Raw genomic sequence first — 26,097 nt, 5'->3', positions numbered from 1 at the left:
CGATGGCAAACAATGCCAGCCACGTCTCCACGCCAAGGCATGCCAACCATGCCAGCCACGATTCCGTTCCAAAGTCATGACGACCCCGCTACATGCCGCTGGCTTCCAAAAAGTAAGGGTTGCAACGATCAACGACCACCCTTCCATCTGAGATGCAGATATCAACAACCAAATTCGCCACAACGCGGAGGAAGCGTGGCCACGCCCTAGATTGCTGGCCCCACTTCCCATCGACCATTCAGGTCTCCCTAAATGCGCCACACGCATTCCAAACAATGCCGGCCCCATGTTGCTTTCCGTCCCCCTTTCCATCGACCAATCGGGTCGCTTTAAATCCGCCACAACGCGGAGGAAGTGTGGCCGCGCCCTAGCTTTCCGGCCCCACTTCCCATCGACCAACCAGGTCTCCCTAAATGCGCCACACGCATTCCAAACAAAGCCGCGCCCTAGCTTGATGGCCCCACTTCCCATCGACCAACCAGGTCCCCCTAAATGCGCCACACGCATTCCAAACAAGGCCAACCCCATGTTGCTTGCCGGCCCCCTTTCCATCGACCAATCAGGTCGCTTTAAATCCGCCACCGTGCGCTAGAAGTATGGTCGCGCCCTAGCTTGCCGGCCCCACTTCCCGTCGACCAATCAGGTCTCCCTAAATGCGCCATACGCATTCCAACACAAGGCCGGCCCCATGTTGCTTGCCGGCCCCCTTTCCATCGACCAATCAGGTCAAAATCCTAGCCTGGTCACGCCAAAATCCTAGCCTGGCCACGCCAAAATCCTAGCCTGTTCACGCCAAAATCCTAGCCTGGTCACGCCAAAATCCTAGCCCGGTCACGCCAAAACCCTAGTTTTGGCCGTGCCTAAGCCGCGCCAAGACATGCCGACCATGTCACATGTGCCAATGGCATGCTGTGCCAGCCACCTTGCCGCGCCTAAACCATACCATGCCGCCCTTCCCCTCACGGTTGCCAAAACGAAGGCGTGCGACAATCAACGGCCATACTTTCATCTTAGATGAAAATCTTAGCCGTCTAATGTCACCAACCAACGCATGGTAACCTTTGGCCCAACGCCAAAACCCTAGTTTTGGCCACGCCTAAACTGCGCCAAGGCATGCCGACTATGCCACATGTGCCAATAGCATGCCGTGCCAGCCACCTTGTCGCTCCTAAACCATACCATGTCGGCCTTCCCCTCACGGCTGCCAAAACGAAGGTGTGCGACAATCAACGGCCACCCTTCCATCTTAGTTGCAAATCTTAGCCGTCCAAGGTCACCAACCAACGCATGGTAACCTTTGGCCCAACGCCAAAACCCTAGTTTTGGCCACGCCTAAACCGCGCCAAGGCATGCCGACCACGCCACGTGTGCCAATGGCATGCCGTGCCAGCCACCTTGACGCGCCTAACCCATACCATGCAGGCCTTCCCTTCACGGCTGCCAAAACGTAGGCTTGCAATAATCGATGGCCACATTTCCATCTAAGACGCAGATCTTAGCCATCCAAGGTTACCAGCTAACGCATGACAACCTTTGGCTTGACGCCAAGCCCTAGTTTTGGTCGCACCCAAACAATGCCAAAACCCTAGATTTTGGCCACGTCTAAACTAGGCCATATTAAATCCATGCCGGCCATGCTTTCATGCCATTGGCTACCAAACGAAGGGTTGCAATAATCAACGGCTACCCTTCCTCTCAAGATGCAAAATCTCGACCGTCGAAGGTCACCACCGAGCCGGCAAGTCTCCCAAGCTCAACTTGACAAACAAAAACAACATGCTACATGTTTTCCATGAAAACACTCGAGACATCAACACATGTCACAAACTGGGGGATACTCATTGGGTATTGGTTTGGCGGTTTACAGCGTGCGGCGTACACTATGCCTGTTACAAGATAGTGTCATAAGGATGAGGCGGTTAGTAAATACATGGAGTAATGGTAAAACGCTTTCTTTTATGGAACATCAATTCCATGCGTTACTGGTTACCACCTCCTTCCATTTACTCATCCGATTTCCATTTCTTACGAGACCAGAGTACGTTTCACTTCGACTTGTATAAATAGGTCTTACCTATTTCCACGAACGACAAGTTCAGGTCAGGAGCATATGACACTCAGAAAATATTTGCTAGATTTCCATCTGTTAACTTCCCACTTTCTGATACAAGTTGTAGAAAACAACTACTCTTCCAGAATCAATTATTCTGGTCTCAACACTTTCTTCGCTTCCGTCCCCAAAACCAACCCTTCTCTTTCGCTTTGTGACTGAAGCAAGTCTGGAACGACCATTTCTTGGTTTAGGCCAGATTTGTATAGATTGATCTCTCGAATCTAAAGTACTCCCTTGCAGTACACTGTTTAGGGTTTAAATTCGTTTCTCACCCACACACCCGAAATTACCAAAATCAGCAGAAACCGTTTTCACCCTCAAACAATTGGCCACCACGGTGGGAGATTGATCTTTCGGTTACAATGTCAACTTTCAATCCTCGATCTCATATTTCGACCCAGACGTCAGGACGATATAATCAAACGATCCTCTCAGGGATCGACGACTCAGCTACCAGACAGCCCGGTTACCAGTCATGACACGACAAGGGGCGACTGAGGACTTCCCAGAGGTTAAAAGCAAACGATCCGCCCAGGGATCGACTACTCGATTATCAAGTGACTCAGGGACGACTGGGGACTTTCCACAATTGCGGTGCTTCCCACATGACCTGGACTTGCACTTGACTCATTTTTCGTTTGCAGATCCAAAAAACCGAGTAAGTCCTGCCTAGGGAAAATACATGGTTTACTATTTCAAGTTTTCACGGGAATGATAAAACCGATAGCCATGTTATGTTTCATCTCATGTCATCTACGGACACGCAACGTTCATGTTTCCATATCTTCCCTGGGATGTTTGTGTCACTTACAATCATAACCAAAAACGGCATCATCCTAAAACAGTTCATCCCGAATAATAATCCAAAACCCTCATAGGTAACACTTGTCTATCAACCCAAAAATCCAGAAAATCAAAACCATAAGCCATGTGTTTCATTTGCCTTTCAAAGAAAAAAAAACGAAACAAAAGAATTTCAGAAGACATAAGTGCATTCAAAGGAATCCATTCAACGGTGTTTTGCTCTTCTCGAAGAAGGCGTCATTCGTCATTTGGAGGACCGCCTGTTTCAGCTCCAACTCTTTGGACAACCTTTCGACCTCCGCTTCTTATTGTTTGACCACGTCTGCAGAAGGACCTTCGGTCACCTTGGCCTGCAACTTTTGGATCTCAGAGAAACCCTAATGCCCAGTTCTTCGTGGAATCAGTCACCTACCCGTACGTACCTACTTTGCATAATAACGATTACCAGTCACTATTCATGAGGTAACCGATACGGTGATATTCGAAGGGAAGAACAATATTTTTGCATATTTATGGAAGGCATGCCTATGGCTAGGGTTTGCACTAACACAAGAAAACAAATTGAAAGAGAAACGCTGGAGTACATACCTGGAATATGCTTGCCCACCTTATTGCTACCGCGCCATGCCAAGCTAGCGTCGTGCCAAGCCGGCGACGAGCCAAGCCAGCATCCACGCCAATCCAGCGCCCATTCCGAGCCGATCCAACGCTAACAGCTTGCATCTTCCCAGTACCAGCATCTTGCATCCTTCCATCGTAACAACAATCCAATTTCATCACACGTAGAGATCAAGAACGACTTCTTCAAAATCGAGGCAAGGAGATCAGCAACCCCCTGAGTTCACAAAGACCCTCTTCCTGTTAGGAGATGCATGATTTCTGGGGACTTCGCCCACAAAATCGTGCAGTCTATGATGAAACATTTATGAGAGACTCTATATTTTCCCAAGGCGCAACGTCAATACATATTTGCATCCCTCAACAGCACTGTGTCAGGAAAGCAGCTATTTCCAGCCAGGAAGTCATTCCCAAACCCCTACCTCTCTTGGAAAACACGATAGATAGAACTGGGGACTCCTAACCACTGTTCGCTTAAAGGGTGTCCAGTTTGACAGTACACTGATTGACGCAGCCTCTCCGCTTCAACATCCTCCAGCAGCGGCTTCGCTTCAATGTTCGCTTCAACAGCCTCTCCGCTTTAACGTTCGCTCCAGCAGCCGCTCCGCTTCAGCATTCTCTCCATAAGATGCTTCAGGATCCGAAGACGAAGCTTCAGCGTTTTTGCTCCATAAGTTTCAACGTACTCTCCAAGAACCGAAGCCGCTTCAACATCTCCTTCCTGCCAAGTTTGCTCGCTTACACATCCAGACAATCCTTTTACTTCCATGGATGCCCATACAATGCCATCCAACCTACTTTGTTCCTATGACAATGTAGTCTCTTCTGATTACATCTGCTACCAAGAACTGTTGCCTCTCATTTGTTGATACCAGCCAGAGCTTCACCTCAACAGCAATCACTACAAAGATGGAAACATGTAAACCATACTTGGGGACTAAGGATCTACAAGGAATCCCAAAGCTCAGAAGACACGGTCAACCAAAAGGCCATAGCCACAACAAGGTCATCTACTCTTCAAGGGTGTAGCGCAAGAATATCATCACCTCTCTGTCTAAAAGAGGCCTCCAACATTTTACAAGGCCGCGGTGTATCCCAAGCCTGCTCAGCAACTTTCGATACTAAATAAAAATGCGACTGGGGACTGCTCATCGCAATCCATCCCGACGACCATCAAAGACTCATGAGATAACTCCAGAGACGCGGCTGAAACATTTTCTTGAAGAAACAGAAGGAGCCACGACAAACAACATGACTCTCTCATTCCTACATCTTCGCTATCCAGAATATTTCGTCCATGCGATATCCTGAGCATCCCAGCATCACATCCACAAGAGTACGATAAGCTTGTATCAAATCACGTGGACGTGGATTCAAGGCGATGCAATAAAAATATGATACACATGGGGACTACCAGCATGAGACGCTTTCACTCCCCTCAACCAGGTTATTTCTGATTTCAACATCATCACTGTCAAAGTTTCACGAGCCGCAGAAATTTCTCAACACGAAGCCGTACATGTACACCGAAGACTTCAAGAGCACGCCACAAAGATACATTCACATATTCATCCATGTCGTCGGATCAAACCAAAGTATAACTGGGGACTTCTCACCACATATCATTTTATACGATAGTCCAAGATTCAGAAGATGGTTCGAAGGATGTCGCTTGGAACAAAGTCCTAGAAGACTTGATAGCAGCACATCGGCAATGGAACGTCTCCCTATTTCATCCGGGGGCGCCAGAATTTTTTGACCATACAAGCATTCACAACACATCATCATCACGATCAGAAGGTCTAGGCACTAAAAAACCTAAAGCCGAGGATGGACCGACACCACAACCACAATCTCCAAGATTAACCCTGACATGATCGTTGTCGAGCATATATTCCATCCATCCGTTCCAAGAATGCAATGGAGTTTGGTAAATTTTGGAATCCACTGGAGAGACACTGCAGACGAAAGCGCGGATACAGACGAGCAACAGAAAACAAAAGAAGATCAATACCTCTTTTCATACTGACGGAGTTTCTAGAGTTTTGCACAGAATAAAGTTCCCTTCTTGCTCCATGAACGGGAACAGATGACTCGGTGCGACTATGCTACCCTGGACCCGCAACATCCCTCCTGAATTCTTCCTGAGATTCACTGTCGGGACGTTTCAACCTCTTAAACGAGATCAAAACCTAAATATTCCTGCGTGGGAGATAGGAAATTCTTTACTGGTCAGATGGAGGGGCGGACCGTCAAAATCCGAGTTTGTACGAGAATTCTACAACGATTCTAGTAAGGGGCGCTAAATAGGGTTTCGGCAGGCCAAACCCTAATTTAGACAAAGTTTCCAGGCGCCATCACTACCATTTGATAACCGAAGTTCCAGCGTCATGACCATCGTTTGGTAGCCGAAGTTCCGAAGCCAGTTTCTCCCATTCCAAACCGACCAACGCCTGCGGCTCCCATTCCAAGCCGACCAACGCCTGCGGCTCCCATTCCAAGCCGAAAATCCACATCTCATCACTTCACGGTCTAGCCAGCAACATCACAAGTAGAATCTATGCAAGGCCGCCAACACGAGAATCACGAACTCTCCTTACCTCTCGAAAAATGTTAGTCGGGTCTTCTTGACCATCTTTTCACGACTTGTCATTTCGATTTTTTCCTCGCCCGTCACCATCTTATGCTTACCTCGCAACAATGCTCTTGTTCCGAGCTAATCAGGGGACTTAATGTTGATGGTGGTTTTTATCTTAGGATTAAAATCGTAAAACCTTACATCTGACATGACGTCACTAGGACCACTAGCGCATTTATTGAATCATTCAACACGCCTACGTAAGAATTACCAGGGTACCTTTTTTTTACATGTGTCATGTTCCACGATAGAACCCTTACTATTGACCGACATCACCTTCGTACACCAAACCCTAAATTCTTACACCACCGTGCCAATGGAAAACCATGCCAGCAACCACGTCTCCGCGCCAAGGCATGCCAACCATGCCAGCCGCACCACCGTGCCAATGGAAAACCATGCCAGCCGCACCACCGTACCAATAGCAAACCATGACAGCCACATCTTCGCGCCAAGGCATGCCAACCATGGCATCCACACCACCGTGTCAATGGAAAACCATGCCAACCACGTCTCCGCACCAAGGCATGCCAACCATGCCAGCCGCATGCGCCAATGACATGTCGTGCCAGCCACATCTCCGCGCCAAGGCATGCCAACCATGCCAGCCGCACCACCGTGCCGATGGCAAACCATGCCAGCCACGTCGTGCCAAGGCATGCCAACCATGCCAGCCGCACCACCGTACCAATGGCAAACCATGCCAGCAACGATCAACGACCACCCTTCTATCTGAGATTCAGATCTCAACCAACCAAATTCGCCACAGCGCGCTGGAAGTGTGGCCACGCCCTAGCTTGTCGGCCCCACTTTCCATCGACCATTAAGGTCTCCCTAAATGCGCCACACACATTCCAAACAAGGCCGGCCCCATGTTGCTTTCCGGCCCCCTTTCCATCGACCAATCAGGTCGCTTTAAATCCGCCACAACGCGCTGGAAGTGTGGTCGCGCCCTAGCTTGCCGTCCCCACTTCCCGTCGACCAACCAGGTCTCCCTAAATGCACCACACGCATTCCAAACAAGGTCGCTCCCTAGCTTTCCGGCCCCACTTCCCATCGACCAACCAGGTTTCCCTAATGCGCCACACGCATTCCAAACAAGGACGGCCCCATGTTGCTTGCCGGCCCCCTTTCCATCGACCAATCAGGTCGCTTTAAATCCGCCACAGCGCGCTAGAAGTGTGGTCACGCCATAGCTTGTCGTCCCCATTTCCCGTCGACCAATCAGGTCTCCCTAAATGCGCCACACGTATTCCAAACAAGGACGGCTCCATGTTTCTTGCCGGCCCCCTTTCCATCGACCAATTAGGTCATGCCAAAATCCTAGCCTGGCCACGCCAAAATCCTAGCCTGGTCACGCCAAAATCCTAGCCTGGTCACGCCAAAATCCTAGCCTGGTAACGCCAAAATCCTAATTTTGGTCGCGCCTAAACTGCGCCAAGACATGCCGCCATGTCACATGTGCCAATGGCATGCCGTGCCAGCCACCTTGCCGCGCCTAAACCATACCATGCTGGCCTTCCCCTCACGGCTGCCAAAACGAAGGCGTGCGACAATCAATGACCACCCTTCCATCTTAGATGCAAATCTTAGCCGTCCAAGGTCACCAACCAACGCATGGTAACCTTTGGACCAACACCAAAACCCTAGTTTTGGCCACACCTAAACCGCGCCAAGGCATGCCGACCATGCCACATGTGCCAATGGCATGCCGTGCCAGCCACCTTGCCGCCGCCTAAACCATACCATGCCGGCCTTTCCCTCACGGCTGCCAAAACGAAGGCGTGCGACAATCAACGACCACCCTTCCATCTTAGATGCAAATGTTAGCCGTCCAAGGTCACCAACCAACGTATGGTAACCTTTGGCCCAACGCCAAAACCCTAGTTTTGGCCATGCCTAAACCGCGCCAAGGCATGCCGACTATGCCGCATGTGCCAATGGCATGCCGTGCCAGCCACCTTGCCGCGCCTAAACATACCATGTCGGCCTTCCCCTCACGGCTGCCAAAACGAAGGCGTGCAACAATCAACGGTCACCCTTCCATCTTAGATGCAAATCTTAGCCGTCCAAGGTCACCAACCAACGCATGGTAACCTTTGTCCCAACGCCAAAACCCTAGTTTTGGCCACACCTAAACCGCGCCAAGGCATGCCGACCACGCCACATGTGCCAATGGCATGCCGTGCCAGCCACCTTGCCGCGCCTAAACCATACCATGTCGACCTTCCCCTCTCGGCTGCCAAAACGAAGGCGTGCGACAATCAACGGACACCCTTCCATCTTAGATGAAAATCTTAGCTGTCCAAGGACACCAACCAACGCATGGTAACCTTTGGCCCAACGCCAAAACCCTAGTGTTGGCCACGCCTAAACCGCGCCAAGGTATGTCGACCATGCCACATGTGCCAATGGCATGCCGTGCCAGCCACCTTGATGCGCCTAACCCATACCATGCAGGCCTTCCCTTCACGGCTGCCAAAACGTAGGCTTGCAACAATCGACGACCACATTTCCATCTAAGACGCAGATCTTAGCCATCCAAGGTTACCAGCTAACGCATGACAACCTTTGGCTTGACGCCAAGCCCTAGTTTTGGTCGCACCCAAACAATGCCAAAACCCTAGATTTTGGCCACGTCTAAACTAGGCCATATTAAAGCCATGTCGGCCATGCTTTCATGCCACTGGCTACGAAACGAAGGGTTGCAATAATCAACGGCTACCCTTCCTCTCAAGATACAAAATCTCAACCGTCGAAGGTCGCCACCGAGCCGGCAAGTCTCCCAAGCTCAACTTGCTAAACAAAAACAACATGCTACATGTTTTCCATGAAAACACTCGAGACATCAACACATGTCACAAACTGGGAGATACTCATTGGGTATTGGTTTGGCGGTTTACATCATGCGGCGTACACTACGCCCGTTACAAGACAGTGTCATAAGGATGAGGCGGTTAGTAAATACAGGGAATAATGGTAAAACGCTTTCTTTTATGGAACATCAATTCCAGGCGTTACCGATTACCACCTCCTCCCATTTACTCATCCGTTTTCCATTTCTTACGAGATCAGAGTACGTTTCACTTCGACTTGTATAAATAGGTCTTACCTATTTCCATCGAACGACAAGTTCAGGTCAGGAGCATACAACACTCAGAAAACATTTGCTAGCTTTCCATTTGTTAGCTTTCCACTTTCTGATACAAGTCGTAGAAAACAACTACTCTTCCAGAATCAACTATTCTGGTCTCAACACTTTTTTCGCTTCCCTCCCCAAAACCAACCCTTCTCCTTCACTTTGTGACCGAAGCAAGTCTGGAACGACCATTTCTTGGTTTAGGCTGGATTTGTACATATTGATCTCTCGAATCTAAAGTACTCCCTTGCAGTACATTGTTTAGGGTTTAAATTCGTTTCTCACCCACACACCTGAAATTACCAAAATCAGCAAAAACCGTTTTCACCCTCAAACAACCTCATACAAGGATCGATCCCCCTTCGTGATGTGTTGCACCTCTTCATAGGATCGGTTCCCCTTTACCCACATTTGGTTCAACAAAACACAAACTCGATCATACCATCTCAGGTGATTACTTAAGATCGGTTTCACTAATAAAAGTCATACCAATACATAAGTCAGGCCTTTGTGAATAGTTTTACCAAGAACACAAACAAGTCGTGAGCGGTTATACTAAATCACACATATTGGATGTTCACAAGATATGCAATGAATAACAATCCCAATAACGCCTGACGATTTCCTTTTCGATTCATAACCAAGTTTATGAACTTACTTCCTTAAAATACATGTAAAACATTGTTTTTTAGGATGAAATCCTCACCTCATACCAATACATAATCACAATAGCATTTAAACGATTATGTCGATGTCTTATCTACAAAGTTTAATGGTTAAGCAATAAACTTCATATTGCATTCCTTAATAACTTCATATTGTATTCCTTAATACTATGTCTATCTAGAGTATTCATGCTTCGCAATTTTGTTTTCAATATGCACGACTTGAAAGATACGTTAGGGAATGAAACAACTCAATTCAAATATCACTAACCTCAAGTGGAAGGATGGTGTTGTCGTTGTAGCTTCTTACTTCTTCAAGTCTTCGCAATACTTGTAATGTCTCATATCCCAATACTTTCAAGATAACCTATACGTACATAATTAAGCGACTCTTAAAATGAGTTTTGATTCACTAAAATATGACAACCAAACTTGACATACCAACGCTTGGTGGGTTCAACCGAGCTATGCTCTAACAATGGGAACAATAAAAGATTACATATATCTTGTTGCGTAGATGAAACCGATATTTCAAACATGGCATGTCAAATAAATTTCTGCCATCCGAATTTGTCTTCTACATTAAGACTAAAATGTCCCTGAGGGGAGTAATCCTCCCAATTCAATCTTTCTTCTTCTTTAAGAATAAATTGTCCCAAAAGGGAGTAATATGCCCAATTCATCGTCACGATCACTTCTTTTAGCCACTTATCTTCACAAAATCGTAGAATCATGATCACTTCCGGGAAATCGTTCCCGATGATATATCTGCGATTAAAGCATTCAATGGAAATACACGTACAACTATAATCTAACTGGAACAAAGGAGCCATTAGGTATGAAATCAATTGAAAACAAAATATACAACTACAATAATCATATGCAAACCATAAAATTGTTTTGCAGAAAATAAAACGATGATTTATTTAATAATACTAGTAACTAGTAATTGTAACCAAATCAATCAGAAAGTCCTGAAAAAATCAAATCATATAGATTTGGATCACAATCGAAGGAGATCATAAAGTTGATAGACCAGGAAGAAAAAAACGAGAGAAACGATTATGAGAGAGAGAAAAAAAAGTAAGTACATGTACACTTGGTACGTGTACCTGCTTCTAGTTCGTGAGATATTTTGTCACCGTGCGTGTACCGGGTTTGTGTACCCTTAAGAAAAAACGAGTTCATGAGTTCATGTAACTTTTTCGGTATGCATACTAAGTATATGCACCAACCTGAGTTCACAAGTCACAGATATTTTGGGGTTTGCATACTTGGTATGTGTACCAAAAGTCGTTGCCGAACTATAGCTACGCCGGTACGTGTACTGGGTACATGTACTGCGACTCCAGATTTATAACAGTTCTCCCAATATGTGAACTGGTATGCATATTGTCTTGTATCCAGATTAACAATAGTTTTATATCTCTATAATAATCAATTTGAAACATTCCCGAATAACATCAATGACACATATCACTGTTCCATGCTATTTTCAAATGAGAATCTTGAATCATAATTTAGGTCATAAACAATGAATTGTTCTTAACCAAATTCATAAATTATGAACAAATCTTTTTAAGCTTAGTCAACATATTACGAGAATAATTAACAAAATAAACTTGACTCGAAATTTTTGTTCTGCATGTGAATTCCACTTTAGTCATGCGACATAGTCTCATTGATAGAAAGGTGAAAACTTGAGTAATAGGTGGTTCAGTCTTCACTTACCTTTTGTTGATGAAGTTCTCCAAAAGCTTCGGTTGATCTTCGCCTTCAAACGGTAGAACGCAATGATGTCTGGTACTCAACTACATACTTTTATCCTAATCTGAGACTTTACTAAATATACTAGAAATTAAGATATAGTTTTGATCAACTAAATTTGAGAACAAGCTTGAGATAGCAACACTTGTGAATTCGACCGAGAAATGCTCTAACAATATCCCCCTTTGTCAATTTCAGTGACAATCTATCAATACATATGGATTAAAAAATAAAGCTTCAAAACTCCGGAATCCACCATGCTTGATTTTTTGGTTCTCCAACTCCTTGAATTCTTCATTACTTCAAGTTGCCAATGATTCTGAACGTGTTCAACTTAGCATCGTTGTTGTTGAAGATTCGCAGCGATAACAACTTTAATAACATATATTCTCAATCATTTTTATATAGAAACATAATATTATTATCTTCTCCAGAGTTCAATTGTATCACAGCTCCGAAGTAATACACGGTGATATGTATCCCCCCCTTAGTCAATACTTACATCTTTTGCATAATAGGTGAAACCTATATATGTTGATTCACTCCTCCTTAAATAATGATCTGTAAGCCATACATGTAACGCCTCACTTCGAATTATAGGTCGACCGCCCTAAAATCCCAAGTGTGGCATACTCATGGGCCACTTTACACACTAAAAACTTCAATCCAACAAATGGAGATCGGGCTATTGTATGGAACACATTGAAAACCATCCTTAAATAATGAAGTTAATTAAATAAAACTGGTAAATGATGTAAATTTTAATAAAATCTTTAAAATAAAAGTAATCCTCGACACGCAGGTCGGTTCCCAAAGTAAATTAAAATTTTATTTAAAAGAAACAAAATTCTGGTCCTAAAAGAAAAACAATAAACATTTAGCTAATTACACACCTTGCAATAATGACGAAGTAGCTTTTCGGAACAAAAACGCAATCCACAAGCTAGGTTGCTTCACAGTCACGGTTTCCGGAAGAAAAAAATGTAAGTTGGACCAGACCCCAACTAAAAGTAAGCTTTCACATCCTTAAATCCTTTATAAACGATCTAATAAGCCTAAAATAATTCATAAACATTGACTTAAGTAAAAAACTTTTCATGAAAAACGCACTTTAAACCGTCTAAGAAGTGACAATATCTTAACAAGTAATTTAGACTAGCATGAATTTCCATAAGGTCGATAAATAATAAAACAGTTAAGTGATAACTCAAATTCATAAGAGATTTCCCATCCCCCGGCCCTACCCTATTTTGTTGACCGCCCCTCTCTAGTCTCATAGTCTAACCGTACGTGCGACAAACTATAACAGCCTTTGTGTAGTCCACCAAGTTACCGTGCATCGGAAAATCTGGTAATTCGTAAGAATAAAATGGATTCGTGAAAACACAAATATATTTATCAAACTTCTTTTGAAAGAGATGTGAGTCTTAATGAAGAAGATATTTACCATGCAGGGTTTCGGAATAATAATAGTACCATGCTAGAAAAAATTACATAAAACCTTAGAAGAATTAAATTTCACTTTTATCCTTCTTTAAGTTTCTACATAGTTCAAACTTTTCAATACCATCACTTGAGACATATATTAAGATGAACATGTTGGTTGACTAATCAAAACCTTTGTTGATTTATGCCATTCTTGATTATACCGCAAAGTCGATACTCACAGACCATATACAGTGGTAGCATCAATTTATAAATTATAAATGTCGCTTATGAGAATAGATTTGAATATAATCAATTTATAAAAACCTTTGTTGATTTATGTCATTCTTGATTATATCGCGGAGTCGATACCCATAAACTGTATACAATGGTAACATCAATTTATAAGTTATAGATGACGCTTATGAGATGGAAATCCAAGTAAAATATTCAAGTTTGACCCAAATCCCTAATGTGCACGGTTTTTGTCTCTTTTAAGGGTACATGAGACTAGATGCACTTTTCAACACAATTAGATTCTTGCACTGAATTTTTAATACCATTATTTGCAGGATGTTTAGACCCGACTCTTCTCTTCATTTGAGATTTTACCTTTACTTTGAAACATTCAATCTCTTAGGAGAAGAAGAGTTAACTTTACGTACCTCAGGATTGAAATTTTGAACGAGTTTAAGCACATTTGCCAAATGACTAGTCCTCCGTTGCAGTTTGTTGACATACCTTAGTTTATGTTCATACTTGAAACATTGTGTGAGTCAGTGACCCTCAATGGTACAATAAGGACATGTCTGTTTGGAGTTTGATTCTAGAACGACGTTAGCAGCTAAACAAAGGGTACCTGAAACATTAACATAGTTTTCATTAGTATACATAAATTCCATCATATCCTCCAATGATTTGATGAAGAATCATCAACCAAACTATAAAGATTGATATAAGTATTGTTACATTTATCAAAATTGATAATTTCTCCCAGGAGTGCGACACTTAATCCATCATCCTCTTCGGAATCATAATGATCAAACGTTTCATCAAGTGTTGCAGCAAAACCCTTGTTACCAGTGTATTTCTTCCGATTTGGACACTCATTAGCAAAGTGACCGAACCCATTACACTTGAAGCATTGATGCATATCCTTATCGTCAGCATCGTTAAAGTCTCTGTTTTTGACATGAATACGGTTATGTGGCTTAGCTCACATATGAGGTTTTTCTCTAGTGAATCATTTATTTGTCTTCCTAAGAAGTTCTCTAAACTGTGTTGTGATTAGTGAACCAACTTATCAAGATCTTCATCTGAAAATTCAGGATCAACATGATTATTCACAGAGTTGTCGATACTTCCACTTTTATTAAGTGTTTCAGTATCAGTGCCTTGAAGGCAATATCCTTTCCGACTTTGGATTGCAGTTCATGATCAAAGATCTTTAACTTTCCAACTAAGGTATTTATGGAAAGTGTTGTAAGGTTATTTTATTCCATGATGACATGTTTCTTAGAGTCGTATCTTGCAGGTAACGATCGAATAATTTACATCACAATGTCCTTTTCAGGAATGGTCTTACCTAACGCATAATATTCATTAAAAATTTAAGAAAATTTGTGATTAAACTCAGTAAACGAATCTTCATCAGACATACGAAGATTTTCCCAGTCAGAATTTAGGTTTTGAAGCTTAACTTGTTTTTCTGAGGTATCTCCTTCAAATACGGTTTCTAAGATCTCCCAAACATTTTTTGACTTAGCGCACGAAGTCACATGGTGCTGAAGATCTTGGTTTATGGCGTGGATAATAGCATTTGACCCGTCATACTTATGCTTTGCAGCACTTATCTCGGTTTCACTATATTCTGCTAAATCTTTCTCAACAGTGTTTCCGTCTCTAACAACTGTCGGGGGATTGTATCCTATTACTACATGTATTCATGTCTAAAAGTCACGGGATTGTAGAAAGGAACGCATAACAATTTTCCACCATAAGTAATTTGTGCCATCAAAGGCTGGAAGTACGTTTATCGAGATTGTACTCTTGTCCATATAATAAGATTGCTTCAAACACAAACTTATTAGGTATTTCGTGTGTTTGCATGCTTTGATACTAATTGAAAATGCGAGGGTACCAAAATACACCGCCAAATTTTTCTTAGGCAACCTGTATATGGACTAAACTCAAATACAATTCCGAGAGTTACAACTTAATGAATCTCAATCAGGAATTATATGAAGATTTTATATCTCTTTCTCTCACAATCAATATGTAAACGGAGACAAGTCCGTGAACCTGATTATACCGTGAGAGTCCTTGGACGATTTGAGATCAATATCCAAGATCAATCAAGTCGTATCCAATAATTGCGATGAACATATCTACTTTGATTGATTTATGTACAACCTGTGATATTTCAATATAAATATAAAAAACATAACGCGGGAAAAAAATAAAACACACACTAGAAATTTTATTAACAAGGAAACCGCAATTGCAGAAAAACCCCGGGACCTTGTCCAGATTTGAACACCAAACTGTATTAAGCCGCTACAGACTCTAGCCAACTATAAAAACCTCTAAGTGGAATGTAGTTGAGACCGAATCTACCGTCACAGTAATGCAATTACACTTGCCCTCATTACGTCTCTTGAATCTCGCAAGACTCTGCGCAATTGATTCCCTTAACTGGCGTCCTTTCCAGCCTAACAGTTTCTTCTACTCAATTGAAGACTTTAAACCAATCTGCCTCCCACGGATAAGCCTATATGTGATTTCCATTTTGATCAAAGATCAAGGTGAAATAGGAAATCGTTTGCAATAGATAAAGTCTAGCAAACCTCAAAATCCCGTACTTACGACTCCCGAAGAGCAACCTAGATTATTATACACCTCACAAGTAAAACCTACTCATCATTATAGAGGAATATACATGTGGAATCACAAAGTCTGAGACGAAAAAACTTTGCGATTTCTATCTATCTTGCGTGATTGGAGTGAGACTCAACAATCAGTAGCAAGATCAAGATACACAAACTATCAAGTTAAAGATAGTCAGACCTGACTTCAGGAATCCCTAAGCGAAGTATATTTAGTCGCTAAACCTAAAACGGTTTAAAGGAGAGGACACCTCTAGTTTACAATTAGGATACATAAGAAAAGCGTCGGGGATTCAAAGATCCCAGTTGCTTGAGGTTCTCCTAATATAGACTTCAAAACAAAGGTCGCTTTAGATTTAAGCTAAGATAGCTTTGGAATCAAGCAATCAATATCCACCGTTAGATGAATCTTTGATTTGATATTATCACAAAAAAATATACACTCTGGTTAGGATGAACCATAACCGAACCATGTACACTGAATTATTCATGAAAGGTTAGCCGAAACTATCCAGACGAACTATAAACTTAACCATTTTCATACAACACTTTAAGACTTTAATCTTGAGTCACAACCATAGGTTATATTGTGATCAAATATGTCTAGATGTGTTTTTAGAGAGTTTTTCAAATGCCGATTATCTCATAGAAATAATTCTGATGCATCTAAAAGTATTCGACATGGTAATTATGTGTACCTACTTCCAGTTCGTGAGTTATTTTGTCATGGTACGTGTACCGGGTTTGTATACCCTTAAGACAAAAACGAGTTCAGGAGTTCACATAAATTTTTCGGTATGCATACTAGGTATATGTACCAACCTGAGTTCACAAGTCACGGAACTTTTGGGGTTTGGATATTTGGTATGTGTACCAAAAGTCGTTGTCGAACTATAGCTACGCCGGTACGTGTACTGGGTACATGCGGCTCCGAATTTATAAAAGTTTTCCCAGTATGTGAACCGGTATGCATATTGTCATGTAGTTCTATATCTTTCTAATAATCAATTTGAAACATTCCCGAATAACATCAATGACACATATCACTCTTCCAGGCTATTTTCAAATGATAATCTTGAATCATAATTGTTCTTAACCAAATTCATCAAGTATGAACAAATGTTCTTAAGCTTAGTCAACATATTTCGAGACTAATTAACAAGATAAACTTGACTCGAAATTTTTGTTGTGCATGTAAAGTCTACTTTGGTCATGCGACATAGACTCAAAGATAGAAAGGTGAAAACTTGAGTAATAGGTGGTTCAGTCTTCACTTACCTTTTGTTGATGAAGTTCTCCAAAAGCTTCGGTTGATCTTCGCCCTAAAACGGTAGAACGCAGTGATGTCTGGTACTTAACTAAACACTTCTATCCTAATCCGAGACTTGAAAAAATGTAGACTAGAAATCAAGATATAGTTTTGATCAACTAAATTGGACAACAAGCTTGAGATAACAACACTTGTGAGTTCGACTGAGCAACGCTCTGACACTTTCGATCTTAACCTCATTGTGACCTCGAATTTTCATTAATGAAAAGGTTCCTTTTATCAAAAGTAAATAAATAATTGATATTATCAATGGGTAAGATTTAATTAGAATTAACAGAGATAGTTCCGTAACTTTATCCTTTTTTTTATCACTCCTTAACCTTGCTTTTAGGTCCACTTAAATTTATGTATACCCCAATTGTTTGGGTATAGCTAATCCAACGAGTATTTTTATGCTCCTCTTGGAGTAGATTATAAGGTTAGGGTTAGATTTACTTTAGGTTTTTAGTTTTCTGACGATGTCTTCTCTCTGTCGTCAAGTTTTTTGGTTGCGTCTTCATGACGTTTACTTATACGTGTTTCCCACGCTTCTTCCTTGCATTCATGACGATTCTACTTTGATTTCTTGGCATTTTAAGTACTCCGGCATCTAGCTCTGGTCACCGGATTCTAGATTCTTCCGATTAAGATTTAGGCAGAAAACTTCTTATTTGAAGTATTACTTTTCAAAGAAGATAAAATATCAAATGTTCAGACTATGTCTAGAAGACCATATATCTCTTTACCGATTTAATGCTCTTTTATACTTGTAGTTTTTCGTTTTCTGGTATTCCTCCTTTCTTTTTTGTCGGAATATTCGGCATTGTACTCTTTATGGTCTGTTTTTTTCGATGGTTCTTGATGTGTTTCACTAGTGGAAAACAGAAGTTCCGCGACTGTCAGGAAAAGTCATATATACGAGTTATACGACAATTTTCAACAGTCTCTGTTGGGGTCTCTGATAAAGCGTCTCTGTTTGGTACAACGCCTAACCGTGGGTCTCACAATAACGACTGATTTTAAGGGTAACAAGGTGCAGACCCACAGCCGTGAGTCTCAGATTTAAATTATAATAAAAAAAATATATCGATTCAGATTTGTTGAATCTGAATGGCTGAATCTGAATAATCTGACTGCATCAAAGTCAAGTCAAGTCAAATGGAACTCAAATCAAAGTCAAGTCAAGTCAAACTCAAGGAAAAGTCAATTCAAATGGAACTCAAATTAAACCCAAACTAAAATTCAAATTTAAACTCAAAAACTTGAGAATTCCACATACATTCATATTATCCATTGAGTTTCAAATTACACAAAAAAGATGAAATTCTGGTTCAAGACAATACATGTCCAAGCTAGCTAGCTAGTAAGTAAGTTCAAACTAATAGAAAATAAGCTAAAAGCAACATGTTAAACAACAAAACGATAAGCTCCTCAGATGACGATAAACTTATCCAATACTTCGTAAATGATATCAAGTAGAGCATCCATGTGATGTGTCCCTGGTTCACATACGACAAAGAACGTCGTTCCTGCAAAGAAAATCAACAACAGCACCATGACTTCGTTCAGTTCAAAATACACGGTCACATAGTGGTATATAGATGAATAAATCCTAGACGGCAAGCTTAAGGCAAGACAACCAGCATTGCTGAAAGAAAAGTGCTCAAAGGGATGCTGCAAACTCATCTACAAGCTTTATCAGTGCATAAGATACTCATGCGACCTAAATTTAACAAGACCAGTTTTTAGTTCATTTGATTTTTGACGATTCAATATTCACTGAAGTACCAATGAGTTTTAAACTCGAGTAATGAGTATCATCAGTGCTAGACACTTTTCCAACTGTATTAAGAGGCATCTACATTCAAGTAACACACCAAGTTAAAGAATCGCACGGTAATGGGGGACACATCTCTAAGTAGTAAAACGTTACATGGTAGTACCTATGACTTGAATTTAAAACGCGTCTAGCATCTCAATTGACACCAACCAATTAAAAAGAATCTTAACCTGGTACAGGTTTAACAAAAACAAAAATCCTAACCTAGTCCAAATTCAACAAAAAACCTTGCAATGACGAAGCTCCTTAAATCAACAATCTCTGTATTCTTTCTTTTAATGTTGGAAGCACGTGTGAGGTAATTTGAGAGATTAAACCTAGATCTAGGTCATGTAAACAACAGTTGGCTCATCAGTAGCAGGTATACAATCATGCAACAAGAGTGAAAACATAAATGAAGAAAGCAGGGAATTCAGGAAAAGAAAATCACTATAAGGGAATTACTTTTGTGGAATGCTTTTGGTATGCAAATACTAATTCACAGTGGAATAATGTTCAAGCTCGTATCAACAGCCAACAGGTTATATATATATATATATATATATATATATATATATATATATATATATATATATATATATATAGTGGAATATAACAGGTGCAGAATATAACCCAAGATTCGGCATGCTATCTGACCCAAATAAGTACCAAAATCAAATCACAAAGGAGGTTCAGGGTATGTTGTCAACTCACATGTGCGCAAGGGGATCTACATGATTTCCACCAATGGAATTATAAGGTCTCGTGCAAGTTCATTCACGTGTATCCCTGTTTCTCACCCCCTGGAAAGATAACCAATTATACAAAATGAAATTAAAAATAAAATAAAAGAGCTAACATAACAAATATGGAATCTACTAGGAAGAGACATATGAAACCTTACCTGAGCTTCTTCATTCCAATACTCATCTTCTCCAACAACTGTAAAAATTGATGGAGCTTCATTTGCATTTGCAGTGAAGACAAATGGATCTTCCAAAGCATTCTTATTGGGGTCTGATCTTATTGGAGATTCCAAAACCAAATTCCAGTGCTCCCTTGTCACATCTCTGCAGTAAAAAACTTGTCTAGCTTGAGAAGCATGGATGAATGGCTCGTCGACTTCTTTTGAGCTTCTCATAAACTTTCTGAAGTTGACAAACCTCAACTTTGTATCCGGATCCACATAGGATCCATGTACTTTGTCTTCGACTCGCACCCAATCACAGTAAAAAACAATTTCTGAGAAAAATCCATAATCCAGTTCAAGTATGTGTTGTAGAATGCCATAGTACGTAGTATCGTCATCGACCAAGTTAGTATCTCTGGAACTTGCTCTGAAGCTGGTGCAAGCATCCATGGTGACTCCACTATTTTGTGTAGTTAAATTTTTTTCGGCATCGGCTGTGTAAAAAAGATAGCCATTAACAAAATATGAGTTATACGAAATTGTAGCGAAGGTAGGACCAATTGCCAGCCTACGAAAATCTGTCATAGGAGTGCCTTCAAGTTGTTTCTGTAGCCATTCAATGTAGTCTGTAGGTTTTATCCTTCCCGTACGAGTTTGGTTCAAATTACGAACATATATCTCGTACTTCCTGTCAAACAACACAGAAAGTGACAAGTGATATAAGCATTAACTTACAAATCAGGAAACATAATCAAGTAGTACTACTCCCTTAACCTCGTTTCGAGTGAGCACACACAGATTTTAGAAGATGTCATATTGTAACAAAAATCAACTTAGATTTCAGCTTAAACTCATGTCATGATAACTAAAATGTTTCAACTGCACAGTTAAAAATAAAACAGTATGCTAAAGCTTGACGAGTGAACCTCATTAGAGTATAAACTGATTTTACAGCTATAAACAAAATGGAACTGCTAGTTTAAGACACTTTCAGTTGTAGCATGTGGGTAGTTAACTGCTGGTATAAGTTCATTAGATGTGATAAAGTAATAAACTAAGATCTATCACTGATCGTACATTCATGTCTTTGAACTTAAAATCCAATGCATAGTGTGATGAAATGATCTAAAAAGAAATCAACGTAGGCTTTACTTACTCTTCCCATTCAGTATTTTCATCTGAATGTCTCAATATCCACAAACGAACTTGTTCATGCTCTACGTTGGTCAATGAATGTGGCTTTCCTTGTGAATTAGGTGGGTATGGACCTTCATAAACATCACTGGGCATTGATATCTTTCCACGACACTTAAGAGACTTTCGCCTCTTTTCAGGAAGTATCTCGACGCAATGGCGCGCTCCTTCATTAATCTCATACTGTTTTGTAATAGAGCCTTCTACATAATTTTTGTTGCGACCAAGTACTTTGTAGTACCTCATCATCCTGCACATGTAGTTAGTAAACAAAGATATATAAGTTTCGCTAAGTTCAAAAAAGAATAAACTAAAGGGATCATAAGTAACTAAAGAATTGTTTATACCTCTCGTAAGGGTACATCCACCTAAACTGAACAGGCCCCAATTGATGTGCCTCTTCTGCCAAGTGTACGACAACATGAGTCATACTAACAAAAAAAGCAGGCGGGAAATACATTTCAAACACACATAGTGACTCCACCACACGTTCGTGCATTATACGAAGCTCAGCACGATCAATAACCTTGGAAGTTAGTACTTTGAAAAACAACGATAAGTGTCGAACTGCCTCACGCAAAGGCTTATGTTCTTTGAAACAATGCATCATAAAAATAGGCATTAACCCCTGCATCAGAATATGATAATCGTGAGACTTCAAACCCTTCAATTGGAAGTCTTTCAAGCATACTTTCCGTTTCCAATTCGCACTGTAACCAATTGGAACTTTAAGTGTGCTAAGAGTTTTACAGATGACTTCCCTTTCTTCCTTAGACAAAGAATAAGGTGCATGAGGCATCTCTACTTTTCCATTCTCTTCCGTCAACCACAAGCAAGGCTTTAAGTTTAGCAGTTTTAAATCTTTACGCGCCAGTTTCCCATCCTTGTTCTTATCCTTATGGCTCATAAAAGTTCCAAACAAATTCTCCGTAAAATTCTTTTCTACATGCATGACATCCACATTGTGCCGGATTTGCATAAACTAATGAGATGATATTATGTTAGAAAGGAATTTCAAACAACACATATTGAATTGAATTTAAGTAACTGTTTCAGCACAAACAGAACAAACATAACTATAACTATGATGAGGCCTGTTTCTGAGAAATGGATTCATGGATGCATGCTGGTAGATATAAAGCTTCTAACAAGTAAAATTATGCCGAGCAAAACAAATATAACAAGTAAAGCTATGGAGATCAAATAATATATATATATATATATATATATATATATAACTGATGAGATGAGATGACATAAAGTTAGAAAGGAGGTTACCTTCCAATATGGTAGACAAAAAAAGATCGATCTCTTCGACCACGGAGACTCACGTACGACCGGCCGCTTGACCAGCTTCCCAAACTCTTTATCTGCGGTTGCTGTCTTGTCGAATAATTCGGCACCACTCAAACGTCTTGGTGCACCCCTTGTCTCCTCAAATCCGTTGAACTCAGATGTTTTCAGTCTATAAGGGTGAAACCTATCTCTTAGAAACCTTCTATGACCCATATAAGCATACTTAGAACCCCATTTTAGCCTGAACGCCTCTGTATTTTCTCCACACACAGGACAACCAAATCTTCCAGAAGTTCGCAAACCAGAAACATGAGCATATGCGGGAAAGTCGTGTATGCACCACAATAACATTGCTTTCATTGTAAAGGAAGTCTTTGTATGCGCATCGTACGTTACTTTACCGACTGTCCATAAATCAATTAACTCGTCGATCAAGGGCTGCAAATAAACATCTATGTTGTGGTTAGGACCAAGTGGACCAGGAATCAGCAGTGTTAACATCGTAAAATCCTTTGACGTGCATTCAGATGGCGGAAGGTTATAACAAGTAAGCATAACAGGCCAAGTACTATGCGAGGTCATCATTCCAAAAGGGTTAAAACCATCAGTTGCTAGTCCCAGACGTACGTTTCGTTTCTCTTCAGCAAACTCAGGCCACTTCATGTCTATTGACTTCCATTGTGACGAATCCACCGGATGTCTCATATGTGTAGCACTTTCTTCAACCTTAGCATACCATGTCATCAGCTCAGCTATCCATGTTGTACCATACATACGCTGCAACCTTTCTGTAACTGGAAAATACCTCAGTCTCTTCACTGGAACCTTTTTAGTTGATGGATTACTCCCTTCGGGTGGTTTCTTCCATCTACTTTCACCACATTTAGGACACTTCTCTTCATTAGCATAGTCCTTGCGATAGAGAATACAATCATTAATGCAAGCATGGATGATATGGACCGGCAACTGAAATGGCTTAATCATGTCCTTTGCTTTACGACAATTAGATGGCAATGTGTTCCCATCTGGTAAAATAATTTTCAAATATCCAAATAATTCAGTCATGAAAACATCAGAACATTGATACCTTGCTTGCATACTAAGCAACTCAACTGTTGCTGATAGTTTTGTATGATCAGCATCACAACCTGGAAATAAGGGTTGGACTGCATCCTCCAACCTCTTCCTGCAATTCACATTAGCCTTATCTTGAGCAGCAGTACCAGCTTCAACAACAGTACCATCTTCAACAGCAGTACCGTCTTCAACAGCAGTACCCGGATGGTCCCTTCAGGATTATCAATACCCACCTACACGTCCTAGTGTCTCATTGAACAAGTCAAATATCCTCGGAAAAGATGCAGCAGCTCCATGATTCATAGCATTATTGGCAGGTAAAGAACGAGCTTGAACATTATTCACACGAGGTTGCTCTCCGTGATGGATCCATGTTCGGTATTGCCTGTCGAACCCATAATCAAGAATATCCCCATGTACATCATCTAGAGATTTTGGTAAACTGTTGTAATTCTTACACTTCATGCAAGGACAACGAAATTCTTTGATACCTTCACCAAGACTCTCTGTTGCAAATTGGATGAAATATTGAACACCTTGAATCCATGGAGGTGAACCCTTGCGTGCAAACATCCAGTCTTTATTTGGAGTAGTTAGATGTTGAGACATCTGAAAAACAAAGGATATACATATATAAATCAGAACCAACTCATTGAGGCAATTCAACAAACATATTCTGTAAACATTCAAATCTTATTCAAAATCCAAATCATAACTGGAAAGAACTCATCAAATCAAGCAATTAACAAAAAACAAAAGAACCAATATAAATGAAACCAGTATTACTCACATAAATCAATGGTACCCAAAGTCAGATACAATTACAAAAATCCACATACAAAAGTATGAAAGAAAGAACATCACTCATTGATTACAAGTACACTACTTACTTTGACCTAATTTAAAAAAAAAAACAAATTCAATATCCAACTGAAACTGAAATCAATTAGGCTAAACCCTAACAAATTTGAACTTAGAAAACAGTACTTACCCTAATAAATTGGTGAGCTGGAGATCTGAGTTCTGAAATCAAATCATGGTGTAGAAAGAGTTGGTTCTGCTGAATAAGTTTCTGGTCAACTCATCTGAATTAGATTACGAGAGAGAGAATATATTTCCTTTCTTTTTTTTTATTCTCGGATGGATAAGGAAATTATGGTGTAGAAAGAGTCAGATTGATAACTGACTCATCTGAATGGGCTGAATCGCCTCTAAACGAGTCAGATTTTATTTGGGGTTAAGATATAAGCTCAGAAATTGAAGTGAGAATGATTTTATCTTTTCCAGTCATGGATTCTGTCTTTTTAAGAACTTTGATCTGGGTTTTTTCTTTGTTTTGCTCATTTTTTGTTTATATATTTTGAAGATTTTAGTTCAGTATAATTCAAGTGATCTAGTATTTTGGTATTAGTTCATTATATTGGTTAAGTATGCAGTATCAACAAGTATTTTCATTTTGGAAAAGAAAAATAGGTCTTGCTGGATTGAAATTTGAGGATAGACAACAAGTTAAAAGTTATTAACAATACTGAAACTGAAATGATGTAAAAAAATATGAAAGTTAATAATAATATATATCGTTAGATAAGGCATGGCTCCAAAACATGCTGAAGCTACATATTCATATAGAAGTTGCAAGACACTTCTTTACATGTTTTGAGTATCTTCTTCTTTACAACAAAAAAAAAAGAGATGAGACTCAAAACCATACAAACTTGCAAGAAATCCCAAAATAGTTACATCTAAAAGTTAAGCTTGCCCAAAATAGTTACATATATAAAACCAGTACCTAAATATATATCCGAAAAACTAACCCAGTACCTAAATACATATCCGAAAAACTTACATGTATACCAGCCATGTATATATACCCAAAAACAAATCCCAAAAAGTCAGTACCTCCAAAAAAACCAGAACTCCAACTTTATTAAAACCCAACACCATCAGTGGCAATTAGACTAACAGAGTGTTGCGGCCACAAAATCTTTTGGCCTATGATAACATCCTTAAAAGTTCCATCGCCATCACAGAGAGCCTCAGATTCTAGACAAACTTCATCAATTTGGACCAAATGAAATTCATCATTTACTAGAGGCCTACTCCTATCTATATGGCCCAAGGCAACACATCTCTTTCTCATATTTCTCAAAATTACCCCCTGACTTCTAGTTTGATAACCACCCACCACCATTCATTCCCTGCAGATCATAAACACATCCATTATGGCAATAACAATTACAGGTGCACATAATAAAAACAGTGCAAACAGAGGAATTATGAAACACAGAGAAACACAGACTAATTATAAGAGAAACAAATCATAAGAGAAACACAGACTAATTATGAAAACCTAGTATAAGATTCTAGTTCACTATTAATTGGTTAATCAAACATGAAATAACAAAACAGTATTGAACAAACGTTCTTGAAAACAACAA

The 26,097-nt window shown here is 40.6% G+C and overlaps 1 protein-coding gene across 1 annotated transcript; it reads right to left on the bottom strand.

Moving 5' to 3' along the window:
* Nucleotides 1-18,794: 18,794 nt before the first annotated feature.
* Nucleotides 18,795-25,799, bottom strand: LOC113312190. Its single transcript, XM_026560945.1, has 10 exons — nucleotides 25,623-25,799; nucleotides 24,550-24,555; nucleotides 23,893-24,268; nucleotides 22,618-23,844; nucleotides 21,634-22,228; nucleotides 21,249-21,536; nucleotides 20,087-20,780; nucleotides 19,983-19,985; nucleotides 19,152-19,221; nucleotides 18,795-18,892 (listed from the first exon to the last, which is right to left on the bottom strand). The coding sequence occupies exons 1-10, from the start codon at nucleotides 25,797-25,799 to the stop codon at nucleotides 18,795-18,797; spliced, it is 3,534 nt and encodes a 1,177-aa protein (XP_026416730.1).
* Between the last annotated feature and the right edge of the window lie 298 nt (nucleotides 25,800-26,097).

The sequence above is a fragment of the Papaver somniferum genome, chromosome 9 (genome assembly GCF_003573695.1).
Source record: "Papaver somniferum cultivar HN1 chromosome 9, ASM357369v1, whole genome shotgun sequence".
NCBI lineage: Eukaryota > Viridiplantae > Streptophyta > Magnoliopsida > Ranunculales > Papaveraceae > Papaver > Papaver somniferum.
This window is presented reverse-complemented; position numbering and strand designations above follow the sequence as displayed.